At 33.8% G+C, this 21,381-nt stretch overlaps 1 protein-coding gene across 3 annotated transcripts in view; it reads left to right on the top strand.

Annotated features, from left to right (window-relative positions):
* Positions 1 to 21,381, top strand: part of NBEA (neurobeachin) — a 707,824-nt gene that overhangs the window by 473,025 nt on the left and 213,418 nt on the right. For all 3 annotated transcript variants that reach the window (XM_008952234.4, XM_008952238.4, XM_063595707.1), the window contains exon 39: positions 15,958 to 16,101. In XM_008952234.4, the coding sequence (XP_008950482.4) occupies positions 15,958 to 16,101 (144 nt within the window). The remainder of the gene's footprint in view (positions 1 to 15,957; positions 16,102 to 21,381) is intronic.

The raw sequence follows: 21,381 nt of genomic DNA on the forward strand, positions 1-21,381 counted from the left end.
AGAAAGATTTTGTATATACAAATTGCCAGGACGTCCATGTAAAAGTTAAAAAAAATAGCCTGACGTCTGGATATTCCGTCTGCCGTTAAACATTTAAATGTGTTTAAGTATTTTGAAGTCTGGCATTGTATAGACTAACATCCAAATGACTTAATGTTTTGGAGTTGTATAGATGTAGATTAAGAGTATATTGATAGCACAAACCTGCAAATTCTGACTAAACTACTAGAATAAATTGAAATTCAACTGATCTCTTCCTCTGTGTTAAATAATGACACTATTTCAATTTCCCTGTTGTTAAATTCTACTGTGAAGGCCGGGCGCAGTGGCTCACGCCTGTAATCCCAGCACTTTGGGAGGCTGAGGCGGGTGGATCACGAGGTCAGGAGATCAAGACCATCCTGGCTAACATGGTGAAACCCTGTCTCTACTAAAAATACAAAAAATTAGCCAGGCATGGTGGCGGGCACCTGTAGTCCCAGCTACTTGGGAGGCTGAGGCAGGAGAATGGCATGAACCCGGGAGACGGAGCTTGCAGTGAGCCTAGATCGCGCCAATGCACTCCAGCCTGGGCGACAGGGAGACTCCGTCTCAAAAAAAAAAAAAAATCTGCTTTGAAAGTTAAGTGCTAACTGTGTAGAATTTCTGCTGAAAACTTTGGTCAAAAAATTTTATATTGATCCACATGGTAGCAACAAAAAAGATTTTAGGTACAAAAGAACATTTTATAGATGGAACTTTCAGAATGTCTAGAAGTATTTGAATTAGTTATCAAAGTTTTCAGAATTTTCAACATGTTGTCTACACTGGGAGAACAAGCTTAAATTACTTAGAAAGAAAATTTTTACATGACCATCAAAGCAATCCCTGGGATTTGAACCATTGATTTCGTCTTATCTATTAATGTAGTAAGTATACTGTAGTTCAAGAATATAAGCCTTTATTAGTGTAATAGAAGTGAAACTGATTTTGCAGACTTCATGTTTTAATAAAAATATCTTGAGTCATTTGATTTTTTCTAATATCCTAAATTCAACTAAACATTTTAAATTACAGTTACATTTTCATGTGATGGGAAGGAACATTTAGCCATCATTTGGATTTCATGACATTATTTTCAGGCAATTTATTTGGTGCCTCAAATATATTAATAATATATTGGCAATGCTTTCTTTTAAATGAGCAAACAATCAGAATTGGATATAATTTCAAGGAAATAAAGGATAATAATTTTATTTCATATTTACTTTGAAAAGCTTTCCCTTCAATTTCATTATTAAAACTTGGTTGACCTTTTTCAGTTGGAAAATATCCTTTATACTGATGGAGTTTTTCATGCTTTTTTAGTAATACTAATGAGTTGAATAATTTATGAGGTTGTCATATGCAAAAGATTTTGTGTGATTTGATATACTTTCAGCCTCTGGTGTTGGAATGTGATTAATGAAAACCTAGAGGCAGGTCATTTTTTCCCTGATGGTTAGTGTTCTAATTTTGCGTGTATTTAATGTGTTATTTAGGTGTTTTCTAATAGTAAAATCTCATACAAGTGAAAATTTAATTGATTACCATGAATTTTATGGACCATAGCAATGGAACAGTATAAGGAAAATATTTTAAAACTCATAAACTCATCTTCTGATCTGCAGAATTCTTTTTCTTTTGAGTAAATGAGCTAATAGGGAAATGATTGAAAAAGGAGGGTTTTGTATATTGTTTATATATTAAAATAAAACCTAGACTAGTCAAATTCTGGTGCATTTCTAGCATGTCAATATTGTAGTTGTCGAAGAATGGTACAAAATCTTAAGTTTGATTGTCTTTGTTGACTGTCAATTATTATTTAGGCCTCTGTTGCCCTTTCATAAAATTACAGTGGAACAATGTTTCATCAAAACCTAAGACTGCAAGCGCCTCCATGTCTGTGATCAAAGACAGCATCTTAAATAGGTCTGATCAGGCATCGTAGAAGAGAGCAGGCTGCTTCAGCCTGAGGAAAAAAAAAACACGGAGCAAAAATGACAAAGTTAATCAGTCATTTCTTTGGCAATAAATAATAAGATATGCTGAGAACTGCAAATGAGAACATTCTTATGTTCCTCAGAGATGTGTCTGCTTAACACCTGATTTATCTAAGCTTGTGAAGCCATCAAGTTATGACCTTGATGAATAAAAAGCAGCTCTGTAATGAATCTGGAATTAAATTAGTTTTGATGGTATATGCATGGCTACTGTAATGTGCTACTTTCAGTCATCAAGAATAAGAAAGGCAGTGAGAATAGAAAAATACTAAGACAGCTATACAATTGTTGAGAAAGAAGCTATCAAGTAATCTGACTTCATTTTTCAAGACTTTATAGTTCTTACAACATGTGAGAGAGATGACTTGATTTTGTAAAACCTAATAACCTATTGGTTGTATTATGTAGAGACTCTAGTAAACATCTTCATTATTGTTCATTGATAACTCCATTTTAGTTGGTGTATTATTAATTGGATCTCCTTATTTGAAATGAAATAGATAATCTGGTTATGGTTTAAATAATTTATTGAAAGTTAATGATGTAAATTTTTAGAAAGAGAGAGAGAAAGACATGCAGGAAGTGTCTGTCAGCTCTTTTTGGTGTCAGTGTCATATTTTAGTATCATAGCCTTGTCTTCACCCTATGGTTTTTACAGTCTCTTAAAATAATTTCAATGGGTTATATAAAGGCTAAGTTACAAAATATTCTTATAAAATACATTTGACAGATATTATGTAGCATTTTCATATTAATAAATGTTCTAAGAGGCCACTTAGTTTTCTGTTGAAGGTTCAGATTGTAGATTTTAAACAGATTCAGAGGACTTGTGTAACTTTATTAATTTAAAAGCAGTTATTGAATAACTTCTACATACTATGCACGTGCTAGCTGCTGGATTTGGAGACTGAGACAATCAGTTTCTTCCATCTAACAGCACATAGTTTACTGTGGTGATTCCCAACAGGGGCAGGGGTAGGAGTGCACTGCTGGCATCTAATTGGTAGAAACCAGGAATGCTGCCTAAAATATCCTACCACATACAGGAGAGCTCCCCACAACAATGACAACAGCAAAATTCCAGCACGAAATATCAATAGTACCGAAGTTTGAATAACCCTAGTCCAGTGGAAAGGAATAAAGAAAATAAAGTTATCATAGAGGGATGTAGTAGTTCCTAAAGGGGCACAGGGAGAGACAGTGACTTACTGAGTCTGGTTGGAGTAGGCTTCGTACAAGTAAAGGCTTATGAATTGTCTCAAGACTTGATTATGAATTTGCCAGGTTATCAGGGAGTAAAGGCAGAGGTCATAACAGAAATTACCATGGCATGGAGACATAAACGACCCTTACTCCTTTGAATGGCCTTAATATTTGGCATTTGATGACAAGTCACTTCATAAATGTTTCAGAAGGTATTTTTATTTTAGATGTCTCATATTCCTAGATAAAACAAAAACCATTTGAGGATAAGATATATCTAATGTAAATGGCAAGTTAATGGGTGCAGCACACCAACATGGCACATGTTTACATATGTAACAAACCTGCACGTTGTGCACATGTATCCTAGAACTTAAAGTATAATAAAAAATAAATAATTGAATTTGCATTTTAGAAAAAAAAAAGAATCAGATCTTCTATCAGTTCCATTTGGAACATTCACATTAATACAATTCTTTGTGCTTATTACTCAGTTGCTATTTTTTTATTTAATTTATAATTGATTGATTTTTTTTGTTTTTGTTTTTGAGACGGAGTTTCACTCTTGTTGCCCAGGCTGGAGTGCAATGGTGCGATCTTGGTTCACTGCAACCGCCACCTCCCAGGTTCAAGCGATTCTCCCACCTCAGCCTCCTGAGTAGCTGAGATTACAGGCATGCGCCACCACGCGCAGCTAATTTTTGTATTTTTAGTAGAGACAGGGTTTCACCATGTTGGCCAGGCTGGTCTCGAACTCTTGACCTTAGGTGATCCACCCGTCTTGGCCTCCCAAAGTGCTGGGGTTACAGGCATGAGCTACCATGCCCAGCCCGATAACTGATTAATTTTAAGGTATACAAACAGATTTTAACCACACCATTCATCACTTTGGGTAACAACACTGAAGGATGGATTTTCTATAAACTAGGTCTAGAAGGATGGTATTTCCAAATCATTTCTGACTGTCATGGAACTAATTTAGATCATTGTTCAGAATCTTGCTTCTTTTAGACTAATTTTTGGTAAAGTGTACACACAATCACATTTACAAGTGATTATAATATACAATTGTAATATTTTCATCAAAGTATATTAAAAATGTTATGGGAGCTCAGTAAAGAGGGTCGCCTAACTGAAGAAATATATTTTAGCTGGAGTCGAAAGGATGAATGGAAGTCTTCCCAAGCCAATGAGTGGGAGAGTGGCATTGTGGAAAAAGGGACCACATAATACAACATAATGTATTCAAGGAATGGAAAATGGTACTAAATGATGGAACACAGGATAGTGTGGGGAAATGGTATGAAGATGAGGCTGAAACACAGTTGTGGCCCTGCTGTGAAGGGGATTGTCGTTAAACAATTTTTATTTGGAAAATGACAAACCATAGAAATTAGGGGACATGCCAAATAATAAGTGATAGATAGAGCTAAAAGTCAACCCAAATACCAGTCTCTTACTCTACAGTGTGTTGTAGTAAATACATTTGGAATTTCCTTAACTATGAGGGCATTACCGAACATTTCCCTGCTGTAAAGTTTACCTGCTAATATTTGGTTGGCGCTTACAGCCTATCGTCTGTAAAGATACATCAGAACAGATTAACTTAGTATCATTCCCAGGATATGTATTCTATGCCATTTAGGAAAACATTTTTAAATGTTTTGGTGTTTTAAAAAGTGCTTTTAGATAATCTGTATCAGCACCATCACTTATGTATTTCATTTTTTAATAATTAAAGAGACTTTTAAAATTTTCTCTTTCTTCCATGTCTCTGGGCCAATTGTTTACCTGTCTCAAAAATCTCCTACCCCCATTTTCCATCATCTCACACTTTTAAAGTGAATTGTCCGCATTGGACTTTGTGATATACTTAAAAGAAGACACCAAGCCTCTCATGGAAAACCAGCCCATATTTATTGTCTCCATTTATTTTCCTTAAATTGTCTGTACAAACATGATTTTCTCCCTCACATTTTTAAAATTCTTACTATAAATTCTCCATTGAAAATTCTAATCTATAGTAATCTGATTTCTGGTTGTTAATGCTGTGTAGAGCAAAACCACCATTCATTTTTGGCATAATGTAATTAAAATACAATATAAATGCTAACTTGCATGACCTATCAAAGCCTATATGTTTGGGATATGCCATATCCCAAATGAAGGCCATGTTGTCATTAATGCCACCTTAATTCTTTGACTTCTTGCTGGTTCCTTCCCCTACCTTCATGACCCAGGCCACCTTCACAAAAATTGCTGCTCCATCACAGTGATCAATTAGGGAATTGTCAGGTTTATAAATTTACTAAATGTGCCATGGGGATACCAAAATCACTAAATGATTGGATTGAGATCAAAAACTGAGAATATTGTCTTAGTGCATATGCTATCTGCAAGATGGAAAAATAAACTTGTCTCCTATTTGAAAACACATGGAATGGAAGTAGTTTAAAACTCTAGTAAACAAGGAATGCTAGATGTGAAAAAAAAAAAGAAGAAGACACTGAGGTAATGTCACTTACTGTGCAAGAAAGTCTCCCCACCCTGTCAGCCCACTCTCAAGTTGTCCAGTTAATCTTTTTTTTCATTCTAATAGTTGCCAAACTTTCTAATTCACATTCTGCTGCTCACTAGCCATCTACCCGTATTGGTACATGATGCAGGTTCCTTTCCTTTGTGCCTCCCTCCCTGCCTCCCTCCTTTTCTTGCTTTCTTTCAGAAAAACATATGCTCATTATAGGAAATACCAACAAAAGTGCCAAAAAAATTTGAAGAAGTCATCCACATAAAGATAACTGTCTTTATCATTTTCATGTATTTATTTAATGTTAGTCTTTTTCTGTGTGTATTTTATCATAGGGACCAAACGCTATGCAATGTACTCATATAGTCACAAAGATGAATAGTGCATCATCTCTGCTCTTTATGATATTTAGAGAGTTCCAAAATGACCCAAGTTTTCTATATGTTTTATTACGTTTTTTTACAAGTAAAATGTGCCCTGCGATTTTTAGTATAATGAAATCTCATTTTAAATAATTAAAAATCTTAACTTCATGGCTAATCAAAATCCTGTTGAGTAATATCCCATCTAAAATGTGGAGAGTCTGCGTTTACCGTCACGTATATTCTTAAAATATGGTTTATCAAATTTTCTTTAGAAAGCATAGAATGCAGTTTTCTACGTTGACTCCATTAAGAAGATTATTAAGTTAACATTTCATACTTATATAGTGCTTCACTTAAATTCAATAATATTTTCTTGCACTTTTTTAATTGCATTTCTCTGTTTAAAAATACTGTTTATGAATTTCCCGTTTGTTGGTCTGCTCTAAAAAATATTGCTTACCTATGAATATTTTGAATTAGGAATAAATGAAATTCCATTTTTGCTGTCAGAACCAAATTGTAAAAATGAATTGCATGTCTTTGAAAATCAGTATACTCTATTAGCAGGCCTGTCAATATAAAAAGTGCATTCCATTTCCACCTCTTGCTCTAATAACCTTTTCTCTGTTACTCTGGGGCAGTTCACATAATCAGAGTATATTGTCAGCTTACTGGAGTTGGGGAAGCATGAAATGAAAATCACGTTAATATTGATCCAATTCTTTTGCTTGCAAGTGTCCTTGATGTCCTTTTCCAGTGAGCAATAACTGTTGGTGTTAGGTAGCCATTTTCTTCTCTTCTTTCTTAAATTCCAATAAATTATTTACAAGCATAACTAATCTGAATAAAAATTTAACACTTGGAGTAATTTCCATGTGTTAATTCCCAGATTGCTAATGCTGCACATTTACTATACCACTGAACTGTTTTCCCCCAGCTTTTCAAAACACAGCCTACCTAAAGACGTAATATTTATATCTAGTTTAAAACAAAAGTCTGTACAAGTTCCTTTTTGGTAAAATTACATAAGATGCTGTACTCTGACTTTTATGGAATATAGTCATGTGCTAAAATGGACCATAAGTGCCATGAATTACTGATCCACGTAAGGAATAGCATTTTTGAACCAAGTTTATTATAAATTTGAAGCTGGTGTCTTGGGTTTTTAATTTTATAGTGGTATAGATAATATCTATTTTGGATTATTCAATATATTCTCTGTCAACAAAATTAAATTGAAGTGGGAATCATGGTTAGATCCAACTCATTCAAACTAAAATATCCACAACTAAGAAAGGAGGAATTGGATGGTTGAACTATCCAGACTTTATATCTGTATTTATTAAATTTGCTTAGTAAATACTCAGATTTTTACCTAAAATGTATTTGGAACAACAAATAGGAACAGTCTATTTCATGTGTAGAAATACTTGCTTTCATAAAATAATTTTATATTGATAAAGTGAGGCTTCTGACTCAGTATCAGGTATAAAAGATTGAGAAAATGCTTGAGATTTCTGGTCATTCTAATTTAGTGTTTTTATTCAGTATCACTAACAGTTTTGCCATTGGGATTTTTCTATTGAAAGACCTGTTTTCTTCTCCTTTTTAAAAAAAATGCTACTTTATAAAGAAGATGATTTAATTTTTTGTCCTTAATCTTCGTTAGAAAAGTGATCTTTCCTATTATCGTAATTTGTTTCTTAAGGAAGGACGCACTTAATAAAGTCAAACACAAAATTAAAATTTGAATTTATATGATTTACAAAGAAAAATATTTACTTATTAGTAAATGATTGTTACAGTAGACTGTTCTAGTGTGTGTCTATTACTTTTATCTCACAGATACACTAAGGTAAGCATAAAATGTTTTCGAACAATAGGTTCCTCAGTATAAGAAAAAGCATTCTTTCAGGTTTTTTTGAAATGTTCAAAATTGTAAACTTCCCAGTAATAGATTGATTCATACATATTATTGCACAAGATTATGTCATCATATCTATTGTAATTTTCTGAGAGGTATATTTACCTTAAATCTTTTTACTTTTAGTGGAAATTAAACAGCACCATTTAGACTTACTAAAAGCACTGGTCTGAAAAGGTAGGTATTTGTTGCTCAGACTTAAGTTTTAATGAGAAAAAGTAATCTTTAAAATTTCTCAAAGTATTCATGTAATTAATGCACTTTGAAAAGTATTTAGGTTTGGAAATGAATTGCAACATTTTATTCTACTAAAAGAGTGGTAGACTTCGTCAAAATACATTGAACAAGCTAAAAAAAATATTGAGAAATGGCGTATAATGAAAAGAATTTCTTCTTTGAAAAAGAATGCCATCCTGTTCAACAGATTTCTGAATGTTTAGAAACAGAATTACCTGATAATACATGTAGGTAAAAATAAAATTAGACCAGATTTCTATTCTGCCAGTGTCCTCCCAAAGATCTTTTTCCAAAGATGAAAAGAAGCCTATATTAAATGCATTATCTCTTCTTGAGAAAGCAGTTCTTTTCCTTCAAATATCCAAGATACTAAACATATTTATATAATTAAATATCTGTATGCAAAATCAGAAGTACATGTCAAATACATTGGTGCTTTATGTAATTTTATTTAATATCTTTAAATGAATAAAATAGTTATGGAAAACCTACATTACATTTAAAATGTAAGCTATTTATACTACATTCAATTTCCAAAGTACTTCCTAACACCTGTACTTCATGCTATCATTCCTGTCTTCAGGGAGCATCCAATCTAGTGGAGGAGCTGAAGGCTCATTCATGTTTTAATGAATACGAACACTGTTATAACAGCATGGTGGAAGGAAGAATAGTAACTCCAACTGAAGGAAAGGAAATTATCACTTGTTGAATACCTGATGTTGGATAGGCATTGTGCCAAGACCATAGACTCATGCTTTATCTTGAGTTTTTGAATCCTCAGATAAGCCAGCTTTTTTTCCCCCTCTTTACGTAACTCTTATGCAACACTATTATAAGCAATAAAGCATTAACTATGTTCTTTTTCAGTTTTAATTATGTACTCAGTATACTTTTTATCCTCTTGTTTTCTTATTTATTTTATCAAAATTTTAATAAACATTTTTGAAAGCTTACTATGTAAATAACCTCCACACATTTCCATTGTCTCATTTTAACTTTGCAATAATCCTGTGAAAGAAAATGTGGAAAATACTTAATATTACTCTTCTACAAATTTGGAAACTGAAATTAAGAGATTGGTCTGAATTTTTTTAATGTTTCTAATGGATATTAGTGGGGAACAATAATTTATGAATGGCAAATCAAATAGTCCAACTCTCCCACTTATGAGGAAACTGTAAAGTATATGAAAAGAAAAGTAACTTAACTAATGTGCATGTAAAATGACTAATATGTGAAGTGTGTTTATGTGTTTTCATTTACTCAGCAAACATTTGTTACCATTTTCACATGTGAAATTAAAGTCCAGTAGAGAATCCCTAAAATAAAAACACTCCAAAATTGAACAATGATAAGATATGATGACTTAATTCTAAGATATAAATGTTTTTATATATACATATATAAAACTTCAAGTATATATATTATACTTGAAGTTCTAGGGTACATGTGCACAGCGTGCAGGTTTGTTTCATATGTATACATGTGCCATGTTGGTGTGCTGCACCCATTAACTGGTCATTTACATTAGTATATCTCCTAATGCTATCCCTCCCCCCTCTCCCCACCCCACAACAGGCCCCAGTGTGTGATGTTCCCCTTCCTGTGTCCAAGTGTTCTCATTGTTCAATTCCCACCTATGAGTGAGAACATGTGGTGTTTGGTTTTTTGTCCTTACGATAGTTGCTGAGAATGATGGTTTCCGGCTTCATCCATGTCCCTACAAAGGACATGAACTCATCCTTTTTTATGGCTGCATAGTATTCCATGGTGTATATGTGCCACATTTTCTTAATCCAGTCTATCATTGATGGACATTTGGGTTGGTTCCAAGTCTTTGCTATTGTGAATAGTGCCACAATAACCATACGTGTGCATGTGTCTTTATAGCAGCATGATTTATAATCCTTTGGGTATATACCCAGTAATGGGATGGCTGAGTCAAATGGTATTTCTAGTTCTAGATCCCTGAGGAATTGCCTCACTGTCTTCCACAATGGTTGAACTAGTTTACAGTCCCACCAACAGTGTAAAAGTGTTCCTATTTCTCCACATCCTCTCCAGCACCTGTTGTTTCTAAGATATAAATGTTATACAGAGATGGAAATAATCAACCTGACTGAATCCTGAAGGAATGGGCATGTAAGAGATTTTATGTAAAAGAAATTACATAAGTCGGACTTAAAGATTTGAGACAATGTGGCATGTATGCAGACAAAAACATTCAGCTTTTAGAGAACATGAGGTGCAAAGAGGCCAAATCAGTAAAATAGTGAGGTTAAATAAGCAGAAGCTAGATCATGAGCTTTAAACCATATGTTTAAATGGCACAAATAAAATAACATTGAAAATATATTATTCCATGGTTGATATACATTAGATAGATACACATATATACCTATATATCTATATAAATATACCTATATATATAACTTTTCAATAAATGAAAACCCCATAGTTCCACAATCAATATAAATAATAATAGCATAAGCTGGTGAAAAGCTGAGTCTACACTGAAACTGGCTTATTATGGGGTTATATCTCTTTTCTTTGTGTGTTAGCCACACATATGATTTGTAGCTAACCTATTGTTGTGAATTACTTTTTTCTTTATTAGTATAGATGTTTTAGAGTTGATTATAGGAGGATTTCTTAAACAGAAATAAAATACTGTATTTTTCTTTACATTAATTGTTTATATTTATCGACAGAAAAGAACATAAAGGGCACATGAACTAATTTCTTTGCCTTGATCCTGTGGCCATTCCAGGTAGACATAGTCTTTGATGTCATTAGGAGGAGTTAATGTCTCCAGTTTGTCATTTTTGTATTTTAACTTATGCTTATTTAAAATAACAATAAAACTTTAAAATGGTAATTTAAACTATATCAGTAAGAGTAACAATAATACTGGAATATAGTAACAATACTAGAAACATTTTAGTTCTGCTGTTACTTCACCTTTAAAATATACCTTTTTTCACATGGATTCTTGGTTATTAATAGAAATTTTATGAAAAAGGAACTTTAGATTTCTGCGATGCAATATTCTGTATTACATAACATTTTCATATACAGAGCTTTATATATATATATATTTACTAAGAAGTCAGTCTATAGAGTGCTTTCATGGGTTATTTGTCACATGATGTAGAAAATAACGTAAGTGCGGTTTTGGATTTAGCTTCCTTGAGCTATAATTCAGTGGCATTTTTTCTCCTGAAACTTTTAAATTTTGTGGTATTTTAATGTATTCATAGGCAATAGCATATATGTCTATCCTACCCAGCTTTACACATAATATACATTTTCAGATCCAAGGCATTCTGGTAGTTTGTGGTATTCGCTTGTTAATTTCTTGATGAATGGCTAAAGAGGCCAAAAAGTGCACTCAGTCCAACATGTCTTCTGAAGATAGATGATCTCAAATAAATTCTCTTCCCAATCAGATTTTGATTTGTTGGGTGTTAAACCAATTCTTTCTAAGGACAGTGTTTACAAGCCTTGTAATGAGACAGCCCTTTGAGACCTTACTCTTTTTGCCTGTAATTTTGATGAATGAAACTCTAATTCATAAAGGATATTGTGATTGAAAAGCACCTTTAGATCTCATACACTTTAATTTAGATAAATGTTTGGTGCAGTACCATGAAATCAGGAAGTTTGCTGAGCTGCAAACTGATAACACGTCAACAAGGATGATAAGCTTAGTGTGTTGATATGGATTAGTTTACTATATATCTTTTAAAGTCATGATTGTTTTACTGCTTTAAAACCAGAGGGGATAAAATTGAAAGCTTGATATACATTTCAGAGCTCACCTTTCTTCTACTACATTTTCTTCTTGGTAGATTTTTATTTTGGTAATACAAAAAAGTAACATAAAGCTTTTTTACTGACAAAGATTACCCATGATTTTTATATAAGGAAAAACTTGCTTTATTAGATTACTCACACTTAAAAGGCTTTTTTGACTTTATTGTAAAAAACCAAGTTCCTTTTCATGTAAATACATAGATTCTCCGGCTTGCCCCAAACTAAAGGCAAATCACTGAGACTCTGAGATATCCTGGGAACTTCAGACTTTGAAATATGCAGGGGTAACTGTAATGTCTGAGTTTATACATTTATTCAGGATTTATGAGGGCTTGCTCTGTGCTAGGCAGCGTGCTAAGTACTGAAAATACCAAGACAAAAACATGTTTCCAGTCATGAAGGAACTTGGAGGCTTTTGTGGAGTTAAATACGCAAGCAGTTACAATATCTATAAATTATGCAGTAGCAGGGTTTATGAGGTATGGTGGAAGCATAAGGGAAAGAGTACACAAGTGCTCTTAAGAAATCAGAGAAGGGAATGGGGTGGTGGGGTGAACTTGAACTTCAGTTCAGCACATGTTTGTGGCACAACTGCTGGGCGCCAGGCACTGAAGCTACAGAAATGGGACTGAGGACAGACACATAGTAGGTAACACCTATACAGTGCAGTTGAATTATGTGTAAGCTGTTAACGTGCAGTAGGGTTTGTTAGGAAAGGCAACTGAAGGAAGTGAGTTTTTAAGAGCAAGTAGCAATTAGCCAGGCCAAGGAGGAAAGGTAGGAACATACCCTGCAGAGGGAATAACATTAGCATGGGTAAAGAGGTATGTGAAAGCATGACATATTTTGGAAGCTATAAGTGGTCCAGTATTGCTGAGGAAGGTGTGGTGAAAACACAGAACTGGTAATGAGAGGATAAAAGGTCTTGGTAAGCCATGCTAAGAAGTTTGGATTTTATCCTCCAGTCTAAGTCTTGCATTAGGTGTTCTTGATTGGGAGGAGTTAGTGAATAATTTTAATAGGTAAATGTCCTCAATTTATTTGTGTTTTATAAAAATCACTCTGACAAAAGTATGGAAGGCGGTGTGAGTAAGGCAGCTGTTGACACCCTCTAGACCAAAAACAGTGATGGCCTGAACTAGGGCAGTGGCAGTCACCATGCAGGATGAATTCCTAGGTTTCTGCTAAAGTACATGGTTGGCCAAAATAGGAGGAGGAGAAGGAGCAAGAGACAATTCGCTCAGTAAGAGAAATGTTCAGTTAATAGTATTCAGGCAAAGTCCAGAAATATAGCTGAGAAGACCTCAGGAGAGATTTCTGAATTATTAATCATTGGATTTCCCTCTTTTGTTCTCAAATGATGCAAGCTCTATATTTCTGTTTGCCAAGAAGCAAACAAGTTATAAAGATAGCTACCCTCAGAAGATTACTCTTGGGCTGGCTTTATATCACCAAAAATCAAATAGAATTAAGATAAGATTCTGAAGCATTCAGTGATCTATCCCTAATCTTTTATTCCAGAAATAATAATTATCTATGGGCCAGTGGAAGAAAAATACACATGGAACCCATTTAATTCCCCTCCCCTCCAATGTAGCATTGATTTGTAATAATACTATTTGTCTCTGAAGTATTTATCAAAATATATGTTTAACAATCTATTACTTTATACATTTAAGGTATGCATTAACCATGTGCTCTAAATGTGGTTATGCAGTAGGAGCTAGGATGACAGACTATACCTCTTAGCCAGTGATGCTCTGTAATGGTATTGTGATGTGACTATGTTCCTCAACATGTGTTTTTACTCTGGCGGCCTTTGAGTCCATTTTGTCATATTTTAGCAAACAGAATTAGCCTATATTCACTGAGAAAAAGAAGTATACAAACTGCAAAGAGAAAAAGGAAAAAAGCCAACTATTTTACAATGCAAGTTGTATGACAGCCAGATGTACTTGCAAGAAAATGGTTGAGGCTGGGCACAGTGGCTCATGCGTATAATCCCAGCACTTTGGAAGGCCAAGGTGGGAGGATCACTTGAGCTCAGGAGTCCAAGCCCAGCCTGAGAATATAGTAAGAGCCCATCCCTACAAAATAAAAATAACAATAAAAAAATAGCCAGGCATTGTGGTATACATCTGTGGTCCCACCTACTCAGGAAGCTGAGGCAGAATGATTGCTTGAGCCTGGGAGGTCGATGCTGCAGTGAGCTGTGATCATGCCACTGTACTCCAGCCTGGGTGACAGAATGAGACCCTGTCTCAAACAACAACAACAAAATGGTTGAGCAAACATCAGTATGCAGTAATGGACTGTTGGAAGTTCTATGGTCTGGGCCTGGGTGAATTGACCAAAAGTATTGTACACTTTCGACCAAAGGCATGACATCATTTGGAGAGCCATTGTCTATGTTCCGACACCATAATGTCCCCTAAAAATATAATACAACACCATATAGGACTGATTTATAAGGCTCCCATTTCCAGGAATATATCCACCACCCCAAATGAGATATGAAGACATTTTCCTAGTTAATGCTGCTCCTTGAAGGCATATCCTAATACAGAACACAGTATATTACAATGCTTTCTTCTAAATTGAATTTCAGCTTCAAGTGATATAAAAGTATTTCATGTCTGTGTGTTTGTGTGGGTGTGGGTGGTGTATGCATGTATAAAATTTGCTTTCAGTTCAGATAATTTTATATTAATTGTCACCTGCCAAAGCAGGTGTTTGAATGTAAATATGAAAACATTTATTAAGCAGTCAAATTCTTGAGGGATTCAGATGCATTCGTTTCTAACTTACGCATTAATGCCAGGTCAAATCTTGCAATATTTCCAGTATTTCAGTTTTTCTGCTTATTTTCATGTGTTTTGGTTTTGGCTTTTTGTGTTTTTGTTTGTTTGTTGAGACGGAGTCTCACTCTGTTGCCCAGGCTGGAGTGCAGTGGCACGATCTCGGCTCACTGCAAGCTCTGCCTCCCGGGTTCACGCCATTCTCCTGCCTGGGCCTCCCGGGTAGCTGGGACTACAGGCTTTTGGCTCCACGCCCGTCTAATTTTTTGCATTTTTAGTAGAGACGGGGTTTCACCGTGTTAACCAGGATGGTCTCATCTCCTGACCTCGTGATCCGCCCACCTCGGCCTCCCAAAGTGCTGGGATTACAGGCGTGAGCCACTGCACCCAACCAGCTTTTTGTGTTATTATATATAGCAAAATAAGGCTATCATTTCAGAAAACCCAGTATTTATTTCACTAATTGCTAAAGAAATAGCTATTGTGAAGAAGCTTTTATGTCTCCACCATTTCTAACTCCGCCTTTCTGTAACTTTCCAGTGATCATTTTTCCCCTCACATGTGAATGGTTTCTCGTTTGCTGCATACTTATCCACTTTCAAAAATGATCTGCTAATTAGCTAATTAGCAAGTGATTAGCTAATTAAGACAAAGTATAATTATGTAAAATAGTGTGATTTTAAGAAAATAAGTTTGGGGTGAAGTACAGACTTTTTGTGCAACATGCACTGATCTTAGAGCCCTAAGACATGGATCTTCGAGTCCTAAGACATGGTAGAGTTCTTTTCTCTACCACTAACAACTGCTAGGTTCCTCCAAAATGCATATAGCTTCCTCTGCCTGTTTCCTCATCTTTAAAATAAGGGTAGATCATTACAGCTCCGCACACCCCATGTTTCTCACAGAAAACCAAACAAGATAAAGAAGGTTAAAATGTTCTGTAATTGTAAAGTAATATGTAAATGCAGCATATAATTTAATAAAGCAATCAATTATTTATAATACCTACTATAAGCAGAAACAATCATAATAACCTAAATGATTATATTTTTGTTGTGATTAGGCACGGAAGAAGATGTAGTAAAGTCAAAGAAAACATTCAGAAGTCAAGCAATAGTGAACCAGAATGCAGAGACAGAACTTATGCTGGAAGGAGACGATGATGCAGTCAGTCTGCTACAGGAGAAAGAAATTGACAACCTTGCAGGTAAATTTTAAAATATATTTTTCCTATATGTTGTAAATAAACACAAAGCTACTGAATTCAAAATCTGTCTCCTAGTAAATAAATGTGTGCCAATAGTTGTAACAATGCTCAATCACATGAATGTTAAAACCCTACTTTATCTCATTTCTAATATTGAAGAGAGAACCCCAAGGAAATGTGTATTTTATTGGCAATAAATGAATATCATCAAATTTCTAGATAATGAAGAGCAATTTTTTATATAGAAGAAATAATACACAGTATCAGTTATTCACATCTAACAGCCTATATTATAATTGGGAGGTGGGACAGAATGACAGTTTCATTGATTTACATGTATCTCCAACATGCTAAGAGCCAAGGTCCTTTACCCAGGTGCCAATTGAATTTGCCATTTCCTCCCATTTGTCACTCTAAAGAATGTCTCTCTCCACTCCTGTTTTGTTCTGTAGCCTCATATTGCTAAGCCACTAGCAGATATTCTTTCCCCTACCACCTCAGTTTTACCTTGTCATGATATATGTCTGAGATCAATTCTGGATGTGATTCTACAGGGACCACATGGGGTATGGATATCTTAGTGTATTCACCCATAACCTTTTTTGGGTTTTAAGCCACTTTGAGAATCTGATGAAAGCAAATGGCTTCATGAAGAGGCACATACAATTCTGTACACAATGTCATAGTGGTCACTGACCTCCAGAAACCAGTCCATGGAATCATATCCTCAACCTCACCTTAAAAACGCCTGCTTCAGAGTCTCAAAAAGTAGCTGAGTCTTAGTTCTATACTTGCAGCCCACACAAGGTTGAGGTGGCAGGTGGCAATAGAGAGGTGGACTTATATTTATAATTCTTGATACAACATCACACTTGTTGCAAGGAACATACTGAAAATTATCTGGCATAGCTTTATGAAAGTCTCTAGTGATTTCTTTCTACTGGTTAGAGAGTTCTCTTTTCATCTTCAAAGAGATGTTTCTGTTAATTATAAACTGGAGATAGCACATTATTCTCCCTTTTCTAGATTAAGAAAGAAGATATTTAATAAGTTTATTCTAATGCTAGTTCCTAGATATTTCTATATTATTCACATTTCTGTATTATAAAAACTATTTTTTCGATTTAAGTGTACTCTTAAGTCTGTGACCAAATGTTTGCCTCAAATTCTTAAGTAAATGTTCAAGTTTTGGTTTTGTTGTTTTTGTGGTTTGTTTTAGTAGCTCAGAGATTTTATATGAGGCCATTTGGAAATTTAAGCTAATGAAGGTCATTGATTCTGTTTGCCCACAGATGTGTTTTCTTTTCTGCTGGCCTCATTCTTCATCTTAAAGAATACAGAAAATTCACAAATGTTATTTCTGACCCTTTTAGATTATGTTTTGTCTTTCCTATTCATATATGCTAGCAGAGATGTTTAATAATTGTACAGTTCAAATTAGACTCCCTGGTCCTTTGTTCCTACTGAAGATAATTAGTTAGTATAGATTTGCATAGTCCCTTAAAGTTTATTATAAGACTGCCCAGTAATCCCAGTGGCACAATTCAACAAAGACTAATAACCTTTTTATATTTCTCTTCTTTAATGGTAGCTAATTATTAATATTAATTTATTTTTATAAGAAAACATCCCCCAAAAAAGTTAAGTTCAAACACCTAAAGAACAGTGAAAATATGCTTGAAATAAACTTTTTAAAATCAAATTATATGGCTCCTGACCAATTCACTGAATCAAGACTCCTCTAATTTCTGTCATTTAATGGATTTGTCATTGAGCATACCTGTTCCTATCCATAATATACCTGGTCCTAACTCATACTCTTCTAGCGGGATCCTTGTGTGTTACAGCTGTCCTAAAGTATTGATCCTCTGCCTACTCTGTAGAGTTCATTTTAAAAACAGCAGTCTACAAATATACTCTGAACCTTGAATACAGTGGAAAAGAAGTAAGGGATGGGTGTTTTATGAAGGGCCACAGAAATATGCTGCATATGTTATAAGAATAGATTTATTTTGTAAATGCTGAAGCCTATTAATCTAGACTAACATAATAGTTACAATGTTACATAAAATTCATTTTTAGAACTTTGTTACAAGCCAGAATTCTTAGGTTTAAGAAATCAGCTATTGGTTAAAGATGCAGATTACATCAATACGTAACTGTTTTTGCCCTAAGCAATTATTGTCCAAATCATGGTTATCTCTGTTGCAGAAATTAAAATTTGTTTAATAATAATGTCTGTCTTACTCATAACATGTCATTCTAAGTAGCCTGACAGAGCTATACTGCCTAAAGAAAATGTCACCCTTACAGGAGACTTAAATTCAAATTAAAACCCAGGCCGGGAGTGGTTGCTCACGCCTGTAATCCCATCACTTTGGGAGGCCAAGGCGGGCAGATTACGAGGTCAGGAGATGAAGACCATCCTGGCTAACATGATGAAACCCCGTCTCTACTAAAAATACAAAAAATTAGCCAGGCGTGGTGGTGGGCACCTGTAGTCCCAGCTACTTGGGAGACTGAGGCAGGAGAATGGCATGAACCCGGGAGGCAGAGCTCGCAGTGAGCCAAGATCGCACCACTGCACTCCAGCCTGTGCGACAGAGTGAGACTCCGTCTCAACAAAATAAATAAATAAAAATAAAAAATAAAAACAGGAAATCCTAAAATCGGTGTACAATATTAATATAATCTTATATTTATTTGCTATCTCAGAAATATTATATAAAGTAAAAAGTACCTATTTCAATCTCTGAGATAAAAATTACAGGTTTATCTTTTCATGACAACTTAATGAAATGGCTTGCATATTATTAGTATGAGAAATGTACTTTCAAATATATCAAAGTAATTAGAGTTCTTAGATTTTAGAATATATATGAAAGAATACATCATTTTTATAATTGTAAAGGTAAACCTAAACCTGCTGATTAGCATACTACATTTTCCTGTTATTTACAAAACCCTGTTTTGCTGACATAGGCATAGATAAGCAGACATGCAGTATAATTTGCCAATATGTAATAAGTTAAATTCAAATAGAAGAAAGTATGCTAATTAGTACAGAAAACTTAGAGAAAGTACTAATTTAGTTAAGATTAATTCTGTTCTTATTTTAATTCAAAAGATAGATCAATTTCTGTTTATAAAAAAAAAAAAGAAGAAGAGAAAGAAGAATATCTGGCATGAAGTACTAGGAGCCAGACATCAAAACCAGCTTTTTTCGATATATAAATGATGCTGCTATTATAGATTTAACATTTTCTGTAAAAGGAAAATCTGTATTTTCTGCCTGTTGAGAACTGTTTAATAGCAGTTACTCTTCAGTACATTTACATTTTCATGTTTTTAAAACTATTTTCCTTATAGCTGAAAATATTGACAAATGGATATGGTGAGCTTCTCTAAATAAAAAAGAGTTAGGCTTAGGGTTAGGGTTAGTGTTCAGACAGCTTTGTGTGCAGTAACCCGTTTAATCTAAACAACAACCCAATAAGGTAAAAATTATTACCACCAATTTTGGAAATAAAGATAAAGAGGTCAAGAGATTAAGTAACTTGCCTAAGGTTAAGAAGTAGGCAAAATAATATATTTCCTTACAAATACATAGTATATAATTTGAACTAAAATATACCAAATAGTACATTTAAATGTGTGTGTGTGAGTGTGTTTGTAGGTATATATCATTAAAGACTCTTCTAAAATGATGTGAAAATGACATCTTCTGTTTATAACTCAATTTTTACACTGGTTCCATTACATTAGAAGTATATGAATATGTACAATAATTAATTTTAGTTTTGCTTATAGATAGTCTATGTGTGGTCCAAATCAATCTGGTAAGTTAAAAACAATATGATAAATAGAATGCCTTTAGTACAATTTTACTTAAATGTTGGCCTTTTCTTATGTTTTCTCCATTTTGTTTGGAGTTTTCTAGTTTTAATAAAGATAAAATGTTCCACAAAATTCTATAGCTTTAAATGTCATACAATTTTATGTTTCACTTTTAGTTCCCTTTCTTCCCAAGCTGTTCGTCTCAAGAGGCAAGTTAAATGTGTGTGACTACTAATTACCCAATTTATTATGTATTGTGGCAAATGGCTAATATGATTATAATATAGAAGTATGCCAATCAATAAAGTAATTATTATATTAATAAAACCTAACTTAATTTACTTTAATTGCATTTTTAGTTGGTAGTGATTCACCAAAGTGAATTAGTACCTAAATCCCATATGTGACTAAAGATTTCAATTTACTAATTTTATTTTTTACTGAAAACATTGAGATTGGTATAATTCAATGAATTTTAATATAAAATCTTGATTACCTATTTTAATTTGAAATTTAGCAAGTTGTTTCTTCAAATAACTATTGAGTAACTGAAATTCAAGATTAACTCAAATTTATATAAATTGATAAGTGAAGGATTTAATTAAATTGAAAAAATGGCATCCCACCAATGAAACGTATTTCATTTCTTTTAGAATGGTAGTTCTGTCACATATGCTGAGTGATAATAGAAATATTTTACATAGTGTAATTGGAATGTATATAGGTTCCTTATTATTTCTTCCAAAAGTTAGTAATTTTACTAATTTAGGGAATTGTGAGTTAATGATAATGATGGTTCTTTATGCTTTGTTAACAGTTCTGTAAATTGTAATAATTTTTTTTGTTTGCATATATATTTGCTGTTAGCAATAACAACATGTCTATTGTTATTAGTTTATATATATATAGATATATAGATATAGATATATATGTTTTTATTACCAACAGTCCACCCATGTTAATGTCTACTAACTTAAAAATTTCACAGGCCCAAACTAATGTCCACACTTCTTCACCTGCAATATCCTTCCTATTTCTCTGTTCCACTCCCTCTCCCATCTCCTCCTGTTAAAAACCCTACCCATTTTTAAGACCCACTTAAAACACTTATGAAATATTCACTGGCCAGTCATATCATCTCCATAATATTTTGTGTTAGCATTTTTTTTGGAAATAGCATTATTGAGATGTAATTCACATATCATATAATTGACCTGTTTACAGTGTACAATTTAGTGATTTTTTGGTATATTCATTCACAGAGTTATGCAACTGTTACCGAAATCAATTTTAAAATATTTCATTACTCCAGGTAGAAACCTTGTTACCATTTGCCTTTCTTCACCAATTTTCCTGTTCCCTCTTTCGCAATCCTGGACAACCGCTAATCTACTTTCTGTCTCTATAGATTTGCTTATTCTCGACATTGCATACAAATGGAAT

The sequence above is a fragment of the Pan paniscus genome, chromosome 14 (genome assembly GCF_029289425.2).
Source record: "Pan paniscus chromosome 14, NHGRI_mPanPan1-v2.0_pri, whole genome shotgun sequence".
Classification (NCBI taxonomy): domain Eukaryota; kingdom Metazoa; phylum Chordata; class Mammalia; order Primates; family Hominidae; genus Pan; species Pan paniscus.